Source organism: Brienomyrus brachyistius, chromosome 6, assembly GCF_023856365.1.
Source record: "Brienomyrus brachyistius isolate T26 chromosome 6, BBRACH_0.4, whole genome shotgun sequence".
NCBI lineage: Eukaryota > Metazoa > Chordata > Actinopteri > Osteoglossiformes > Mormyridae > Brienomyrus > Brienomyrus brachyistius.
Window position 1 is genome coordinate 7,197,502 of NC_064538.1, and position 20,273 is coordinate 7,217,774.

The 20,273-nt window shown below is 43.1% G+C and overlaps 3 protein-coding genes across 4 annotated transcripts in view; 1 reads left to right on the top strand and 2 right to left on the bottom strand.

Annotated features, from left to right (window-relative positions):
- Positions 1-20,273, top strand: part of LOC125745529 (protein kinase C-binding protein 1-like) — a 311,418-nt gene that overhangs the window by 196,487 nt on the left and 94,658 nt on the right. The window lies entirely within an intron of this gene.
- LOC125745543 (minor histocompatibility antigen H13-like) lies at positions 7,596-17,631 on the bottom strand. Of its 2 annotated transcripts, XM_049018524.1 has the most exons (13): positions 17,204-17,631; positions 15,432-15,530; positions 14,973-15,055; positions 14,612-14,700; positions 13,270-13,355; positions 12,835-12,960; positions 12,682-12,739; positions 11,629-11,712; positions 11,134-11,170; positions 10,922-11,024; positions 10,694-10,779; positions 9,797-9,961; positions 7,596-8,695 (listed from the first exon to the last, which is right to left on the bottom strand). In XM_049018524.1, exons 1-12 carry the CDS (start codon positions 17,426-17,428, stop codon positions 9,805-9,807), a joined length of 1,233 nt encoding a protein of 410 aa, XP_048874481.1. In that variant the 5' UTR covers positions 17,429-17,631; the 3' UTR covers positions 7,596-8,695; positions 9,797-9,804. The 2 variants fall into 2 exon arrangements, with proteins under 2 accessions (XP_048874481.1, XP_048874482.1); XM_049018525.1 differs by lacking the exon at positions 9,797-9,961 and having other exon boundaries at positions 17,204-17,629.
- LOC125745528 (nuclear receptor coactivator 3-like) overlaps positions 18,060-20,273 on the bottom strand; it is a 44,591-nt gene continuing 42,377 nt past the window's right edge. Inside the window, exon 23 of the mRNA XM_049018487.1 lies at positions 18,060-20,244. Coding sequence (XP_048874444.1) covers positions 20,230-20,244 — 15 coding nt within the window. The 3' untranslated portion in view covers positions 18,060-20,229. The remainder of the gene's footprint in view (positions 20,245-20,273) is intronic.

Sequence of the window (20,273 nt, forward strand, 5' to 3'; positions counted from 1 at the left end):
CATCAATCGCTAACTTTGTACCTGCTCTCCAGGTAAGACAGCTCAGCCCTGATAACTGTTAATCTAGAGAGACGATTGGCTGCCACTCTTGCTCTCTGTGAAAGTGATACAAAGTGCAAAGCTCTACCTTGGAATCCGGTTCTTATTTATTTGATCCCTTTGTAGTACAAGACGTATAAGCATCTGTAGACCCCCCAAAGAACAGCAACCACTGAAATCCCTGAAATGATGGAAAATTAATGACGAGATCTCTTCGAGTATGATGGTACGGCTGACGGCGGCGGGCCGCTGTTGTTGGCTATCTGGCTGATTTGCTGTGGCCTTTTTCCAGTTCCTGCAGCCCTTTTATTTAATGTACCGGTCAATCCCCTTTATCTGTGTTCTATGCTTTAGGTTCGGATCATAAATGTGGACAAGCAACACAGAGCCGCAGTTCGTTTTCCAACAGCAGCTGCACAAGAATGAATATATTCACTGAGAATTCAGGTACGCTGCAAATTTACCATCTGGGTGATACAGACCCTGCTGTTCCACCCTGGAAACCATTACTGTGGGGCCAAATGCGCTGTAAATTGCCTTATGTGTGCAGAATCGGAAGACTGTAAAAGAAAAAATCTCCCCCTCTCTCTCATTTGCTGGGTAGAGTCCTCTGAATGGTAACCGTTCTGGGGGAATATGCCCTATCGCAGCTCCAGTTGCCAGAAGATAGAACAATGAGCGATTTGTAAAGGGGGCCCTGGTAAACGGGGGGGTAATATGGCGTCAGTTGTTGGAGTTACCAGTAAACGGCCGATACCTTAACGGGACAATTACTCACACCTGCAGAGCACCAGCCGCGCAGCCTCAAGTCAAGGTGAAACGCTTCCAGTGATAGGCTGATGGATGTATGTATGTACTGATGCACAGAAAATGCTAAACAAAAGTATATGAACTGTACAGACATAGACTAATAGAAAGTCATGCACATTTAGATGGTGAAACAGACAAAGTATTGGAATTTCTGTTGGGTTTTTTTGCTCGGAGCCCAGAACCTCTGCGGTCAAACTAAAGGACAGCTGCTTGCTTTCTCAGAAGCGAATCCACTTTCTCCAAGAGGACAGATTCCGGTAAGTTCCACAGGACTATGAGGCCAATTGGGAAAAAAAGAAATGAAAGCTTACTGATTACATCAGAACTCTTCAACCAGGAAATTGGGGGGGGGGGGTGAGTTGTTTTGCCCCCGCTTCTGTTTCTGTGGTGATTGTCTTTGAAAGTCCATGAGTTTAAAAAAAGATGCTGGAAGTTTTTAATGAAATGCCCCCCCCCCCCCCCCCCCCATACACCATTTGTCTTCTCATCTTTTCCCCAAATGAATCTTTCAAAAGCTGGAAGGGAGAAATTTGGGTAAAACTGGTAAACAAGCTTTTTTTTTCTATTCTGAATTCTGGCACATCTGCATGAAACTGTCCTTTTGCACCAAATCAGGCTGACTGAACATTCTGTGGCACTTCAGGCACCGTCTAAGCGGCTCCCGAGATTAAAACTTAGGCCATCATTATATTCACTTGGGCTTGGAGACTTCATTAAGTGGTGTTCTGTAGATAGCAAAGCGTCCCTCAGACACCGCTGAAGGCTGGGAGACGCCAGTAATGAGTAACAACACAAAGCATGATGGGATCTGGTGTTCCACACTGTGACAATGTCAATCAAATCGATGAAATAGAAGAGGATATCCTTCTTTTCACTAGCACTGTACTCAGTTGATGGATTCAATTATTTTTTTCAGCACGGCAGTAATTCTTGAACTTCACCGTCAGCCAGTACTGGCAATCATTACAGATTTACCACATTCTGAAAGTTACGTCAGCTAAACATTTAAAGCTCAGAAATACACAATAAATAACGACGTAACATTGAATAAGTATGTACAACATTGTTCCAAGAACTAAGGAACAAAAAGATTCAAGCGTTTGAATGAGGTTTAAAACAAAGTCTTTTTCCAACTCCAGAACAAAAGCAGATATCAGATACAAGGCTTCACAAAAAAAGTCCATCTATACATCACAGACCAATCCAATGGTCAGTGAGAAGGGTCAGCGTGGCCTCACTTAGTGTCACGGGGGGTGAGGTGAAAGTTGCCTAGCAACACCCTAGTGATAGGCCTGATTCTCTGGGTCTAATGTCAGGCTTATTTGGGGTCACAACATGGCCAGAAGGGAGAATGTGTCCCATCAGGGCTATGTGAAGCGCACCTGCAGATGGACACACATGGTGAAGAATGCCAGGAAATTGAAAGGGGTCCAAAATGAGTCACCAGGGCACCCCAGGCACCAACAGCGTGGCAGAGACCCCCCATGCACAACCAGACCTTTCCCAAGCGCAGCTTCCTGCTACAAACTGCAGTGCGTCAGAGTGTCTGTCAGCCTGCGAGATGAGGGGCACAGTTCTCAGATTGCGAATGTGGGAATGTCACCCCTTCGCCTGACGGCTCTCTCTTCATCGGCATACAGCCCGGTCGGACTTTCAGCGATTCTCAGTTCCGCCACTTTACGGCTCAGAATTTAACCAGGGGAATCTGGGTTCAGTACCTGGGTGTTCAGCTGGCACCTTCCACGATACCTGCCCCCGTGAAGCCGTGTACAAAGAACTTTGTTAACTGAATTAATTATTTGCCTCTTACATTTCAAATTAATTAAAGTAAAAGGAAATGCTGTCGACGTCTAATAAATCAGTTGCTTAACAAATTCCTTCTTGGGGGAGGGGAGAGAGAAAAGTAAATAAAGTGAGAGACTTTGTTTCCTGTTTCTTGGGAAATTCAGAGGTCAAAAGAAAAAAAAAAAACCAAGACAAAGAAAGTTGGACCAACACCAATGTCACTAATGAGACTCACTGAGACCAACGACCAAACCAAGCAGAAAATCCCAGCTAAAACAGGTTTCATGGAAGGGGGATCAGCAGTTTATCAGCATCAGAAAGTTGTAACGGGTACAAATCTCTTCCTGCTTCACTTACTTGGCGTAAAAGCTAGTCACTGTTTCATCATTTCCTCTATGACTCTGGCTCAGACCTGCTGCCTTTCTCTGTCCTTCACGGGGATGATGTTCCGGAAAATTCCGGAATATGCAGCGTATGTGTGCGCATCTTCTCCCCATTGAGGCAGGATGAATGTTCCCATGGCCTGAATCGCAGAGTGTTTGCTGTCCCGCATCATTCTCACAGGTGGCTTCATGCACGGCCCATTTTGGCCCCCCACCCCCACCCGGAGTGCTTGTTGTGTTGTTGTCATGGTTTTGGAGGCCGGGGCTTGGTGAATGCTGCTAATGAAGCCCTGACACGGATTCCCCCGTGCCAGGGGCCAAGGCGCTGTCCCGCGTCTCCGCAAACAGAGGGCCGGAAGGAGCCCGCAGAATGTCAGGGGCCACCCCACCGCGGGGTCAAGATTAATAAGCATGTGCAGCTTGTTCCTTTCCTTTTATCAAAACAATCAACATTGCCAGAGGTGTAGTTAAAAATTTTGGGGCCCCTGACAAAATATTGCCTTACATATAATTTTACATATTTAAGGGCCCCAGTCAAGTGCTGGAGCCCCTGAATCTTCCAGGGTATCCCAGCCCCTGTGACACCTCTGATCATCGCAGTCAGAATGAGGACATAAGACTTTACTCTGTCTACAATACTGTGTGCTATTTTAATGACTGGGAACCACATCTAGGTATGCAAGAGGGGCCAGACAGTTAACGCCCATTCAGTGTATAAACAGACAGTATGATTCAATTCAACGTCAGCCTTTACTGGACTGACCACTTTCCTGGTGCCTGTATCACTATATGGGCAAAAAACCCACCAGGCTCATTTCAGGCTTGATGTACCAGGGTACTTTTTACAATGTTCTCCAAGAAACCTGAAGTGGAAAAGTAATGTGCAAGTAATGTGTATACAGCCCTTCCGCGCACATACACAAAAATGTAGACTGCTATTTTAGTGACCTCCTCCAAAACACCCACAGAAGCAGGATGGCCCATAAGACTGTTGTCTTCCTCACAGGCTGCTGGGGATCTGCGATTCTCAGGAAAACTTTGGCTTGGTGACATTAACGAGATCCCCACTGGATGTCGTCGTTTTTATTCGCAGTGCCCCTGAATGGGGCGGCCGTCCTTCCCAGAGCAGGGTATCACCTCACTGTCGCCTGGCTGCCCAGTGTCAGAGGTACTCATCGAGTTTTATTAGCAAACTGCCCGGGAAGGGGGGGTTGACCTTTCCTCTCACTTTGCCCCCTAATGGACCCCCCAGGAGCTGCAGCAGTCAGGCTAGTGCAAACCCAGAGACCTTTCACTCTTCTGCATCCAGTGATTTATAAATAGACAGTGAGCGACAGAGTGGAAGTGTAATGATTCAGGAACCATCATTTTAACTACATGACTTTACACACGTCACGTGTCCAAAGGACTTACTGATATATTCATGCGGGAGGTATTTTACAGTTATGTTCTATTCATTCATTAAGTCTTTATGGGCAATACTGTAATAGGTAAATCTTTATATAAATATTTTGGCTAAATCCAAGCCTCATGCTAGTTTTCAGATGTTTGTCTCATCCAGCTGCTGACAGAATTTGCACAATGTAGGTTGACATATTAGTTGATTTCTTTTTTTAGTTGTTTTTCTTTGTATTCTTATACCTATAAGCTTGAAATAAACTAATAAACTGCCACAGTTGTGTCCCAATAAAATATTTTCTTTTTTGTCAGTCTTACTAAAATCTAAATAAATCCAAACAAAACAGACTTAGGGTGTTTAGAAACATTCTAAAATGATCACTGCTGATCTTACCAACAACCAAAGGTTTGTTTTGACATTCAATAAAATTTAATACTTTACTATTTTAATAAATGGCTTATGTTTGACATGGCTTGAATCTGACAATTTGACTAACAGCTGAACCAAAGCTAATAAATTAAGACCTCAGCAGGAACAATGCCCCCCCCCCCACAATTAAAACACATCTGAGGTGGATGGAGTAATAGATGCAGGTGGGATTTGTTATTAAAACAAAATTACGCATGGGGTATTTCCTCGGGGTTTTCTTTCTTTTCCTTTAATTTTGTTTTCCTTTTTGTCATCTTCTTCTTTGTTAGCTATACATAGATAGCTTGCAGCTAATGTCTCCCCTGACTGTCACCTGATTGGCCATTTCAAGCACGTCTCAGTTTTCTGGTGAATTTCGGCTGTAATGTCAAATGCCTAGAAGTCACTCAAAACAGATAGAAGTGAAACAAAAACAAACCAAAGAAACTTTGTCTCATTTTTACTATTAAATCGAAGCGCATTAAGGTGAAGGCAGATGCTCGACACCACAGAAACACCTGCAGCTGCATGCTGACTATTTAAACTGGGGGAAACCAAGAGACCAAGACTGAATAGCAAATTAAGCAACAACAGGATGCACTCTGCGAGCACCTAACACCGAATTAACCATAAATAAGCAAACGGGCCAAATAAAACATGCAGGTGACATTCTCGTAGCTGATGTCACAGAGGGTAAGTTCCGCTTCTGTGAACTGAAACTTCACAGTTCTCCATGAACGTCTGTTAACGAGGTTCTCTCTGTCGTCCTCGGTGTGGCTAACCGGAGGAAACTTGAGAAGTGGTGCGGCACCAAAACACTCCTCTGCCATCATACACCCTTGCGATTCCCCACAATTTAATCTGCAAATCAGATCCCACATCCCCCAGGGGGGTTTCCCACATTTATCCATCCAATCCCGGGAAACTGGGGGAGGCGCTGCAGGAACAGGGTCAGTGTGCTGGCGAACACATCAATGACGAACGTGCTCCGAGGTCCGCATTTTTATATCCACTTTCTGTGTTGTTGAGTTTTAGTTTTAAACATTTGACATATAAATTCATATATCTTTCAGGACATTTATAAGGGAGACATCAGCACTGATTTATGTCTACGCTTATAAAGGGATTCCAGAATTTCAAACTGGCCTAAGTGAATTGCCGTACTGACACCGTAAGCCAACACCTGAACTGAAATAACTGTACTAGCAACCAGTTACCTATATAATAATAGCAGTGTTATTAGTATTAAAGAAAAAGGATTCATCTAGTAGGAGGTGAATACCACAATTAGCATCATCACCACATATGCTAGTAACTCCATCTTGTGGTTAAAAAAGAAAAGGCAGGCAAGAAAAGGCTGGGTGCGGAATTCAGCTTTATATAAAGGACTGACTGTTTGAGCCCAATATGAAAGTGATTAAATGCATTGGTTTGTCTGTGTTTAGTGTGATCTGAGGGCAGAATCTGTGATAAAGTTTCTGTTTTGGTTTTTAGCGAATGCCAGCCAGTGAAAGCAGTGCCACTACCTGATGTACATAAACTTACAAACGAGAGGAGGCCCATCAAGCTCGTTTGGGGAAAAATTAACGAACAGCTCTGAGTTGTTAAAATCTTATCTAGCTCTGATTTAAAGGAACCCAGGGTTTTAGCTTGCACTACACTAGCAGGAAGACTATTCCATACTCTGACTACAAGCTGTGTAAAGAAGACTTTTCTCAAACAGCAGCAACATCACAGGAGCATCTTCAAGTAAGGTTTGTGCATGAAGATCTAGCTGCTCCTCTCGCCGAGTCTTACAGGAGTGTCCAATAGCGGGGAGCCTACACAAAAGCCACAGTCACACAAGCTTACATATCCTGCTCACAACCCCCCCCTCCCCAAACACACACACACACACACACACACACACACACACACAAAGCACTTTGAGGGAAACGGGCTTTTAAAGTGCAGCAAGCTGACATAGTTTGCATTTTCCACTGTGAGAGAGGAGGGCGGAAGATGCCTCGCAGCAGAAAGCCACATCAAAGGGTTAAGACCGTTTTCTAATGCCCTTCCTGTCGTCCTTCGCTGCACAGCTGTGCCGGGGGTACGAGGCTGCAGGTGGCTCTGTCCTGCTCCCAGGCCCGAAAATAGCTTATCAGTCCATCTCTGTTCTTCCATATTTTTTTTTTTTTCTCCTCCAAACAAGAAATGACACGAAGATTTTAACAGGTGTTTTGTTCCATTTCCCCTTACTGCTAGCAGAATACACTCAGGACTCATATTCTCGCAGGCGACATGATCCATCTTCACACTTCGGTGATGGTGAAGTGGCCACAGACTCAATGAGAAGAAACCGACCGCATTCAGGACAGTGCTTTACCACTCAGTTCAGCAAAGTCAGAAAAGTCAGTCAGTGACGCAGGAGACCTCTGGAAAAGTTCAATTGCCACTGTGCTATTACATGAGAACATGGATGTATGGATACTGGATGGCATGGTTGGGCATGAAGAAGCAAGCATGTATAAAACAGTCATGTATAAAATCTGACCCGCGTACCTCAATTCAGCCCTTACATTGTTGTTTCTAAAACAAACCCAAAAGCTAGTCATTCTACTGCATGTAAACCACAGGTTTCGATCTACTTGGAGGGTGTGGTAGGAAGAAAAAAATTCAAATAACTTAAGAATTTCCTGATTTGTCCAGTATTTTCCCCTATACCACAATATACAGAATGGCTGTCTCAACCATCACCTCGGCCAGTGAAAGAGACAGGCCCACTCAGCAGATTAATGCTTCTTCAAAGTGGCATACACCACGATTTATTTAACAAAGAATGTGCTTCTCAACAAAGAAGCTCACCTACAGTTGCATTGGTATTACATGAGAAAACACACATACTGAAAATGATGCCCATGCTTTGGCAAACAATGACATAATAAAAAAAACATTATTATTCCTACATTGGGTTCAACCCTATGCCTGGTTTTGTCCATCATAAGCATCCATAAAGGCCAGAAGCTTGAAAAACTAGACATTACAGAGTTAATTACAAAATGGGAAGAGGAACGATCATGACGGCGGCATTTGAAATGCATCTGAATTAGCAGCATTTTTCACACACCAAGGACAATAGGCCAATTTTCCGACAGTAATGAAAAAGGACAGAAAACCCCCAGGCAGATTTGGCTAAACAGTTCCTGCTAAAACAGAATACCGTTTTTGTGTCACAAAATGCACAGAGTGCCTCTCTCGTTGGACGGTACAGTATGCAAGTTCGATGTGAACGGCAAAAATGTAAGAACAAAGAATGGAATTTTCTGTCTGTGTGACGCAGAAAAACTATTTGTAAAATGTCACAAACAGAGGCATGCAAAAAAGCATAGATGTGCAAGGACACATCTCTGCGTGTGAGCTCTGTCGCACAAACGGGCAACCAAACCATTCATGATTGAAACTGAAAGTTGAGAAAAAAAAAAAACTTATGTCCTTATGTCTTTGGTCCATGAAAAAGAACAAACAACTGACTAATTTTAATAACCACAACCTGCCCCACCCTCCAATTTTATATATTAAAATGTTGGCATAAAAAAAAAAAAAGTTTACCAAAACTTGCAATGCAGAAGCAAAATTAGGTGCATTAAAACAAAGAGACACTGAATACAGGTTGTACTTCAAAGAACTCATGTTCCAGAAAATATCAAATTAACACACATTGCTTGACATGTACCGTACCACAAATCTATAACAGTGGCACCACCTTCTGGTCTGTATGTAACAAGAGGAAGATGAGCCGAGCCTGAAAGACTGAGGCCATCACTTCTCTTTCTTCTCGGCTTCCGTCTCCTCCTTGGCCGCTGCATCCACCTCCGGAGGTGATTCTTCATACCTTGGCAGGAGACAGGAGTCAAACCAAAATGGTTAACGCACAGCAAGTGGCTATCGACTCGTGAACAGCAAGACCCGCGGTTCGCAACTACTGCCCAACACCAGCCCGAACAGCCGCAGCAATAGGGCATAATGTAATACCAAGACGGTCTCTCCTCCTCATCTACAGGCACCACGAATACTGTACAATATGCCTGTACTTGAAATCAGTTACTTGCACATCATACATTTGTAATTCACTTGATGGGCCATCATTTGCATACTGTGTAATATACTCATATGTGCTTGGTAAACGGTACATAGCATTCACATCAGCTGTGGCTAAATACCTTTTATGCAAGATATACTTATATTGTACATATTCCATACATCATTTTATGTAGAGCGCTTACGTGTACATATATTAAAAAATGTAATATATAAATTTAATATTACAAAGGAAAATATTTTGGACATTTTGTTTGAACAGGATGCTTCTAGAGTTTAATTTCACGGTACATGCTGTATACACATGACAAATAATGCCTGACCTTTTATTTTTTAACCTCTTCTAATACTAACTGGAATTTATATAACATATCTGGATCCTCCCCAACACACACACACACCCCTACTGCTATGCTACAGTGCCATGCTGGAGCAGGTGAGGATCTCTGTGCAGTAGCTATGTCAGTGAAAGCACCACTTCCATCACAACGCACGAGTGGGCAACGACAGTTGGAGTAGCGGCTTACTGGAAGTCATCCAGGACATTCTGAATGGAAGACCTCTGTTGCAGTGGGCTATATAACAACAGCGACAGCTCCTGTGTTTCACTCAGAAGAGGTCATTCACTACGGTAAAGGCCTCGCAGTGCTGGAACAAAACCTTCCCGGCACCTATAGAGAAGGCAGGCGGAGCCCTAGCCTGCCAGGCTAACTGCAAGCTACTCGTAAAGCACCTGTCTGCATTTACATTTTACAATCTTGGGCTCCCGGGTATTTGGGGAAGCAAAGTAGTCCAAGAAACCAGCTAATGGATGCAGGGGCAGGTGAGAAGGTGACACGGGAGGAGGGATAAAAGAGAGAGAGAGAGAGAGAGAGAGAGAGAAAGGTGTACTTGCCCAGCTGCCTACAGGACAGCAGCCACGTGGCGACGGCGGCGGGGCGAGGAGGAGGAGGAAGACGAAGGCTGCATTGAGTTAGCGAGGCTGGCGGGCGAGCCGGACACGGTGGGGAAGCGTGTCAGCCGAGGTGTGTGGGGCAAGATCTCGTCCGAGGACTCATAGCTGACGAGGAGGCGCAGGAGGAGAGGAGGAGGGAAGCCGGAGGGAAGATGCCAGAGGGGAAGCAGAAGGCCAGAGAGAAAGGTTTACAGAAAGTGGGACAGGAGAGGGGTGCCGAACGGCTTCAGGATAAACACGTCTGTACATGAAGGGGCACACACTGGCTGCTCAGGGGTCCGGCCTGAAAGAACGATGCTACACATCTGTCTGCATCAGCTCCACGCTGAAGCAGGACAAGCAAGGGGACATCAGAGCCCACGCTCAGCACGCATGATTGGGGCCAAGAGGCTCGATTACTTCACTTCACTGGGGCATCAAGTGCTGCCCCAAGGTCATCGCTGTGGCTGCCATGGCAACTATCAGCGAGCCCCTGGTGGTGGCAGACAGATTCCTGGCAAGAGGCAAGGCCCGCCGGAACGTCTTCCTCACGCCCGCCGGTGCAGCTGGACGGCCGTCATGACCTTACTGCGAATTCAACCAGCTTCCCTGCCCCCATCACGAACACAGCCAACCCCAAATTATGAGAAGGTGACCTTGTGTTTGCTTGAAGTCCCCCCCCCCCAATCTCATGGAAAAGCTAAGCAGAGAGGGGAAGAAAGTCACAGGTAGAGAAGGAAGAGATGAGAGGGGAAGCGAAAGGGGCTCATGGACAGGCCGCTGATGATGGGATCCAGGGGCATTTTGATTAAACAGGTCCGATAACGGCAGAGGGGCATAGAGGATGGGGGAAAATACCTGAACATTTCAGTCAGCTCTCCTCTGGCCAGCGCCATGATTACGGGCAGTCCTATGCATGCTGGGACCAGGTACAGCAGGGCAGGCTGCAGGGAAGGACATGAAAGTGAACCTTAGGGGTTCTGCTAAAAGGTCTGAACATGATGAACCCAAGCATGCAGACAGACGCACGCTCACACCGACTCTCCAATTCCAGCAGAAGTCTGCATGCGACATGCAGACTCTCACCTGTGCGTGCTTGAAGGTGTGCATGATAAATATGGTCAGGCCCAAGCCAAAGATGTAGGCCAGGAAGCCAGTGTAGAAATAGGTCTTGGTATTTTTCTTCAAACTGAGAACAAATGCATTGTTATACATATATATACACATACACACACACACACACATACATATATATATATTCCCCATTAGTTTCATTTTTGTAGAAGTTCTTTTTTTACCTGACATCAAAGCGCAGAAGCAATGCTATGAAGATACCTGAAAATAAACAGATTTAAATATTTTACAAAACAAAACAAAACAAAACAAAACGTTTTAACACATTAAACAGAAAGAAAAACTATTTGGTTGTAATGGTTGTAATGTCCTGGGGATCAATACTGTAGTCTTATGACACCCTCTAGTGGTGAAAAATATATTCACTGGTTTTGTGGGAAAAAATAATGTCCTGACAAACAAAATAGAGCAGGACTATTCAAATTATGGTCCTCATGGGCTAAGCAGTGTTGATTTCCCAGCCTTCCTTCACCTTTGAGCCAGGTGGGAAGCCTCTGGCCAATCAGAATCAGTAATAATTAAACAACTACTTGGGAGAACTGAAAACAAGGCCTGGATTTGGAATCGAGGGCGAGATTTGAATAGGGGGGCAATAGAGTGCTAGTCTGAAGATAGAGGACCTCACAGCCAGCCTTCATTTGCACTCCCAGCATACTGACCTGGGATGACAATGTCACCAAGACCAAGCATCGCAAAATTGCTGGCCTCCAGACCCCTTTCCAGTAAGTCCTGTGGGAATACCACTGGGTGGCATAGGGAGAGAGAGATACAAAAGCTGAGACTAGGCACAGAACACCAGGGTCTTCAAACCATCATGCCCATTTCACAGTGTATTGTATTAATTGTTTACACTTTTTCCAAAGATCCTATATTACTCATAAGATGGCTACTGTTTATAACTATTCAAAGCATTGACAAGTACAGTAAAACCTCGGATTACGAGTAACTTGGTCTGTAAGTGTTTTGCAAGATGAGCAAAAATTTGATAAATTTTAACTTGATAAACGAGTGAGGTCTTGCCATACGAGTATTACGTATACGGTTTGGCTGCCGAGTGTCACGTGATCACAACCAAGCCGATGGTTCTCGCTCTCTCTCGCTACGGGATTGTGGGTAATCGTCTCCCATGCTCGGTCTCACTTGTATAGTCAAAATTTAGTAGAAAAGCCCTATCTGAATAAGGGTGTAGCAGTACGAGTGATGAATCTGTTTGACGACAATGCAATGCCACATTTCCGTGAAATCGAAAAGGAGGCAAATGCGGCTGTCATTGGATAGGTTCCTTGTTAGTCACACAAAAAGAAAAAGATTCCAGTGAGCCAGATAGCAGAGATTCTGTTAGTTGTAGTGAAAGTTGTCCTACAAAATAACCCTCCGCTTCTCCTCTCTCTCATCTCCCTCACACCATCCACGATTCTAAAGTGCAGGTTAATTTGTTTTATGTATTTTTACTTTATATTTTGTATTAATCATTTTTATATGAATATTTTTGGGTTGTGGAACAAATCATCTGAGTTTCCATCATTTCTAATGGGAAAATTCACTTTGATATACGAGTGCTTTGGATTATGAGCACGTTTCCGGAACAAATCATGCTTGCAATCCGAGGTTTTATTGTATATTAAAACTTTACATATAAAAATACAAGGTAAACTTCAGTACAAACAGCATTGAATTATGCTTTGTTGACGGCGAAAATATTTCTTCCTTACATTTAATGGGTGCCTCAAATGACTTGGCCACAGTCACCATCACATTGGTACCAAACACCTGTAGCAGCAAGTGAGTGAGTGTTATCACATGGGTCAGGGGAATGGTAACACAGCTGCATTCAGGCAGCAGCACGCCGCCAGCGAGAAACTCACCCAGAAGATGTCATACACGAAGAGGCCGCCCAGCAGGATGCAGCCAGTGCTGATGTTGTTGAGGTGCAGCAGCTCGACGCCGTTCAGCGCGAACGCCAGCCCAAACAGGTTATTGGCGATCCAGTGCTGTCACGCAAACAAACAAAACCTTAGACATCCAAGCACCACAAACACACCCACGTACCCTTTAGTCAGGCAGACAGTCCCAAGCTGCCAGAAGGTTCTGCACCCATGGACTTATGTACACAAGACCCAAGCATGTTATGCTGATCATCGACGATGGATTTCATTCTTTTATTTCATTTCGGATTAAGTGTTGCTCTGGAAGGCCAGGCCTCACCTAACCTGTCAGGAACTGTGCTATGAGCTACAATATACTACTCTGAATTTCTAACTTTGCTCGGTTACAGATATGTATGTGCTTAGCGTACTCACCTTTTTGAAGATATACCAAACTCCAACAACACTGCTCATTCCCAGACATACCAGGTCTTTGGTGTCAAACTCGTAATTCACTATTTCTGAGAACAAAAAGAATTAAGAGATGTTAAACAATAGCCTCACCTTAGGCTCAAATCACAATAACAAACAAACATTCGGCGGTGCAGTGGTTCAATGGGCAGGACTGCAGCCTCACACCTAAAGCAGAATTGATGTCTTGGTATTTTCTATAGATACATGACTGCATTTCTGGCCTACAATGGACAGGCACTCTGTCTAGGGTGCCTGTACCTACTGTGCCAGGTCCCACGACCCTGTAGCGAGCAAGTAGACATGGAACATAAGTTCATAGATGGACGCATCTTTTCCAAAATAATGTGTTTGCATAAAATCAAGATCATTGCACCATCATCACGGTTTTTGGCAGTGTACAGCGTTGTTTATTGCAGTTGAGCTCTACTGCTGCAGTGCTCTTCCTACTGTCCAAAATGCAGTTTAAGCAAACTCGTGGGTCTGCGTTACCCTTACATGCGAGGGGCGCCTGAATGTGTAATGTATGCATACTCTACGATACGCTGCTATTACTAGCCTTGCTCTGCATGCTTTCAGTGACAGGCTACAGGTGACAAAGAAGGTATTGGGATAAGTGATTAATGAAACAGACACAAAACAGACAGAAATCACCCCCCCCCATCCATCCCACCGACAAGACGAAAGTTCAGACCAGCACCATGACAGATAAGCAACACTGATGGAGAAGGCAAAGGTTCCATTGCCTGTGGAAGTGCAAATACATGTTGCTATGCTACATATAGTAGATAAAATACATAGAACATCTGAATAATTAAAATTATAACAGTGGTTTTGAAAAGTTTGGGTGCAACAAAATGTTTTTACCGCTTGACCAAAACAGTGATTTTTTTTTTGGCCCCACATGCCGGAAATGTTTTTAATTCTTCTGAAAATTTCAGTTCCGGCTGTTTTGCATAACGTACAAAGTCAGAAAGTACTTCTAATATGTGGGCTTAATCGGTAATAAGGAAACCCAGAATTACAGTGACAGCTGCAGCCAGCACAATGTGTAGCAGCTGAAGCACAAGCTGGACATTTTTCTATAACACATTACGATAGGCTGAATGTGCATAACATATAGAGAGCTGCATCACTGGTAAGCACAGAGATTCATTTCAGTCCAGTATGTTGCTCTCCCAAAGCCCTGCTACAATCCAGTGCTCCTTCAGGAATGTACTCTGATCCTGTGATTCCCCAGATAATCACAAGCCTCACAACTAAAACTGGGTGGATTTGACTGCATAAAGTAAAACGGCTCACTCACCTTCCTTACTCTCACCCGAACCCTGCGTGAAAAGCAGCTGGTACTGCCTGTTAGGTAGGCTGGTGGGAAATATCCTGTTCATCAAAGGACTGTCACGGGAAAAAAAGGGAGAAAAGACTCACTGGCTACAGTGAAGCGGATATGAGAAAGCAGCCAGTATGCAGGGGTCACAGTGACAGGTTTAAGATAGGGCACTCATAACAACAATGAAATCTGCCAGCTCAGGCTGCTGGAGTGGACTACACTGCAATAGCAAGCTACTTAACCTGGTAGAAAAAATACCTGGGTATTTTTTTAAAGTAACTTTGAAATGGGAAAATACATATATATGCACACATATATCACTAGAAGGGAACAGTACCTCATGGTGTGGGAGAGTGCCAACACTCCAAGCACGAAGAAGTACATTGACAACAGTAAGTTAATGTACTCTTGAGAAAATATCTGAAAAGCATAAAGCAAAGCAAAGTTTATTACGGTCAGTCAAGAAAGATTCCAGGTGAATGACGTCTTTCTCAAATCTTACAGAACACTTGGAAAAAAAACTCAATTGTTTAACTAGAAATGAAAAGTTCGGATTTAGAAAGTATAAATTCAGACCAAGATTTTGTTTCAACCAACCAGTTGAGTATAAGGAGTTACAAACTACTCAACTGGATGGTTGTAACGAAATCTTGGTCTGAATTTATACTTTCTGAATCTTCCACTTCTGACCAGAAGCACTGCAATTCCATTAAATTTTCTTCAGATGTTTGATACAGTTATAGGGAAACTGGAACATCCTAAAATATAGAGATGACATATGGTGACAATGACTCACTTTGAAGAAAAGGTACAGCCCAAAGAGGGTGCAGCTGGCAATAATGGGGAACCTGGCAGCATCCCTGCTGGTTATGGTCTCTGGCATTTCAGAGGAATTCTGGGAGAAAACAGCAAATGCAACCAGGTCTATCAGAAGCTTCAAAGTGCATTCATATACATCTCACCAATATTATAGCTAGAGAATCCTCAAATTGCTTCTGTGTCAAAGTAGTACTCACTCTTCATTAACCATTATTCTTTGCATTGTTTGGCTTTTGAGTCGCATATATACTCAACAGCTATTTGAGTAAATTGGCTGCTGTACTTTGTTCGAGATTACAGCATCATCTCTGACGATGATTCCGTTCAAACACGACAAATCCTCGCTAAGAGTTTATTATTACTTTAAAAGAGATGTAAGAAAGCTTTCACATGTGTTACAATGTGAGTGATAGTGAGTAGTCGCTACATGTTCAAGTGTACCATCTTTAACAGTTGGGTTTTATGCATCGCACTGACATCACACAAGTGATCCCTCTAAGCTACGAGCCACCGTAATGATCTCACGGTTCCAGGGCGAGACGAGCTCAGATGTATGGCATGTAACATCTCATCCCACAGGGTTTGTAAATAAAATAGGAAATCTTCACAAAAGTAGGTCATGGTGGCACAATGGAAACTGAAGTGTCCCAAATGAATTCCCTCATTTCCAAAGACATACTCTGAAAATGATTTCCAGCTGCCGGCAAAAATCATTAGTTAACAAAGGGCAAAATCATCACAGACACACCGTAACAACAGATGTAATGGGTAATTTAAACCATTCTGCATATACTTGATCCCAAGGATGTGAACATTTACATTTGCTTTCTGCTGTATATTAAAAGCTTTTTGCAAATCGCATAACAGCTATTCTGTATGTCCAAGGAAGTCTAAGTTTTTAAAGATTCTTTTCAGAGATTTTTTTTTACGGACTGGGGTTTAAAATTCTGCTCTTGGCTCTGCGTATGTGTTTACATGCTTTCCACGTATTTCCTCCCCACCACCTCAAAAGACACGTGGTCTAATCAAACTTGTATCTCTAACTCTGTGTGTGCCCTGCGATGTGTTGGCATTCTTTCCAGGTTGTCGTGCCTGATGCCCTGTGATGAGTTGGCATCCTTTCCAAAGTGTCCCATGTCTGATGTCTTGTGCTTCATGGGAGAGATTCCAGACTTTCCACTCCTGCTTTGAATGAATGGTCATGGACACATGAATAACCTACTACTCAAAATACTTATGCAAAGTACTGCAATGGCATTTTTAGCGTCGTGTGCATTAATTAACTTACAGTAGTCTAAAAAAACTCAAGTCTAAACAACATAGGGATGAAGTTGATGGTAGTCATTACTCTGACTATAACGGTCACCATCGAACAAATTAGTGCGGGGAAATAAAGCAGAGGCATCCTTCCCAAGAATTCTTTCAAAATATTTTTAAAAACGAAACAGGAAAACAAAGTATCGAAACAAAATAAAATATATCGACAACCATGGAACGTCAACTGACAACTGAAATGCCTACGTATCAACTAGCACCGCACAGGGGCGATTGTTTTTTTTTTTTTTTGCACTGGTGGGTTGGGTAAGTAGCGAACTAAAATAGCGATCAAATCACCTATAACCGATTTGGGATACGGTATATGTACATTAATGGATAGCAGCCAGCAGAAGGCGAGCTGGCGGTGTATATGCAGCGTGTTGGGCACCCCCTTAGCGGTCCGTGACGGTGCTCCCATCCGGCCGGCATTACCTTGGATTTGGAGCAATTGACGGAGCGCAGGGCGCCGAAGAAGATGGGCAGCAGGGCCATAACGACAAGGCTCCCATACGCCAGGGCCGTGCCTTCGGGTGTGGAGACGAACCTGGCCGTCGCGTTGACAGAGTCGGTCCCATTAGAGAGAGTCGCATTGACACCATCTACGATCGGAGCTGCACCTTCACTCGGCAGAGCCGATCCCTGCTCGACGTCGGCCATTTTCCACGGATAAATAGGCTATTAAATATGAGGAGTCACGCAAGCTGGCTAGCAAGTCCCGGAAAATATCACTCGCGAAATTTACCGCAGCAGTTACCTGAATTTCCTTTTCTTAAGGCCACGTTTCTTAACCCTCCCCTGGAACTGACATCACTAGCTAGCGGTTCCGACGGTGCTTCCCGTACGGCAGCGAGCTAACGGAAGTGACGTTACAGCAATCGGAGAAGCTCGGGGCAGCCTAGGCAAGTGTTTCCCAATCCAGTCCACGTTTTTGCTCCCCCTTAAGCTGCGTACCACATAGTCCACGAATATTGCTCCCCTCCTAAAACATGGAACGTCTGTCGGTCTCCGAGGACCTGATTGGGAAAGCCCGCCGCGGGATCTAGGATCAAGCGTATAGCGCAAAAGCTGTACATATTAAACAATACATTTTTACATACAAAAGCAATCCATTGCATAAAAGTCTTTGTATATTTTTGGTGAAGAATGCATGTGTCCAAATGGCGAAATGTAGTTATTTAAAGGAACAAATGGCAATCAGTACATTTTTTTTTTTTTTAAATAGAAATTTGTATTTGCATAAATATTAACATCATGAAACGAGTAAGAAAAAAAGGAACAGTGATTTACATTCTGAAATTGACTGCATAAATTTAATTTGTTTCTATTCTTCATTCGAAAAAGTACACAGTAAAGGTGGGTAGGTGGTGACAGGCCATTCAGCCTCAGAATACAACATAAGAGTAACAGTATAGCACAAATGTCCAATTAAAATTTCTCGATTTGCCATTTTAAAACTGTATCTAAACAAACAGGAAGAACAAAAAAGTAGCATTCTGGAAGAAAGACTCATTTTAACAGATAGTCACTAAAATTACCTCATGGGAAGAAGAGACAGGTGGTGTTTGCTAAAAATGTCTGTTTCAGTATAACACGGTACACCGATTACACATTTCCCAGTGGTAGTTGTAATATATCTGCAATAGTTTATATACAAATGTTCCAAGCTTTAGGGTCTTCAAGACCCCCTGCAAAACTGCAAGAAGTCCACTGGCCATACATTAAGAAGCATAAAATAAAAATTACTGCTGCAGAGCTGGAAACATTTATTTTGTGTTGTGTATGATACAATATACAATTATAATATATAGATACGTATTCGCATGTGTGCATAAATATATGCGCACAGACAAATACTCATTCACCACCAATATCAGAAACCTCAAAGCATTGAAACAAAAATCTTTGGACTTCGCATATCTTATAAAGGTACGATTCTTGAACATTATTCAAGAGTAAATAAATGAGTGAAAAGAAACATTACCTGACCCATGGCGGCCATAATAAAGAATAATTAAATATATAAAATATCCCTCATTTTACCAAGTAGCCTTTGTTACCCATGTCATTACTTCCTGGGATGTTTCAGCACCATAGAGGAGTTAAAGGAGGTCATCGCCCTCTTCCATCTAAAGAACTCACGCAGTCCACGCAAGCTATGCTTCGCAGAGAATGTGTGGCTACAAGTATAACAGGCCTTACGTTTAAATAAACTTAACACTACAGCACCACTACTTTCTATTGACAACTGGTTGTCATGGTCACAATATATCTCGGACAGCTATTGGTGGAAAAGAATTCCTGAAATGGAACAAATGCGCTTTGTAAACGTGGGAGCAAAGTACTGCCAAAGCTTACAGAATCCTCATCTTAAGTTCAATTAAAATTGAAGGACATCATTAGGTTTTCAGGTTGGGTAAACATCATGCATGTTTCTTTGTAAGGCTGAGGAAATTATAAAATCTTTATTAAAATCTTTTAATTAATTACAAGCTAGTTTTCTGTCCTCCTAGAAAATAATGGTTTTGTCATCAAGAAAAGTGCCTTAAAGGAGGAAGAGAGAGACCATTGTAGCTTTTAAAATGTATTCAAATATAAGCAGATAAGAGGATCCTCTTTTTCATTGAAAATAAAAGCTGTATTGACCTACAAGTCACAATATGAAAATTATATTTTAAATATTAAGCCTTACATTCTGTGCAAAACACCTACAAAAGCATATGATACATAAAGCATATTTACAATTCCTATTCACAAATTCCAAAATGTGACCTCAAGATTTAATACTGCAGTACCTTGACATTGAGTTGGTGGTGCTGTTCCAGCTTCATCTTGAAGCATAGAGGTTATTGCTTAAATCTGCATATTAAATCATGTCTTTCCCCTATCCGTATTTTTTTTGGGTTAGAATAGGCCCATTTAAAAAAGAAAGTTTGCCGTGTGCATTAATTCTTGAACAAGGCTACACAATTTCCAAGAAATATTGCAACAATCTTTTTAGCTTTCTGTAAAGTGCAATCACAACTAAACAGGTCTGCGTAGTACCTTAACCCAATGTATACGAAAGCAAAGAGTATCCCAAAATGAAGGAGAAATACTGTACAACCTACATTCTACATCTTATAGGAAACATGACCAACATTTCTCGGTCCAGTGTATCAAGTTACCTCCAGCAGGAAGATGCACAACTGAGGGACAGGAGCGCCACAAACTAGATAAATAGATTTTGAATGTTGAAGATATAAATTGTACACCCAGGCGTTTGTCACAATCTTTTGCATTTACAATTGTGTGGTTACATGCCCCCCCCCACACCCCAGAATGACATGGATCCTCTGGGCCTATCCACAGGGGGTCTGGATATAGAGAGACAGTAGCTCAGTTCACTGGAATGGGCACAGTTCAGCAGACTACAGGGGTCACAGTGAGTCTCCATTCCATCACACCGCTCTGCTTCAGGTTCAGCAATACTTCTGCTGTGAACACAAGAAACTAGGTGTCATTT

Coding starts and splice junctions, on each gene's coding strand:
- LOC125745543 (XM_049018524.1), bottom strand. CDS start 17,428: ATGGCCGACGTCGAGCAGGGATCGGCTCTGCCGAGTGAAGGTGCAGCT. Junction 13,356..14,611: donor TTCGGGTGAGAGTAAGGAAG/GTGAGTGAGCCG, acceptor TTTTGTTCTCAG/AAATAGTGAATTACGAGTTT. Junction 11,171..11,628: donor TGGTGACATTGTCATCCCAG/GTCAGTATGCTG, acceptor GTTTATTTTCAG/GTATCTTCATAGCATTGCTT.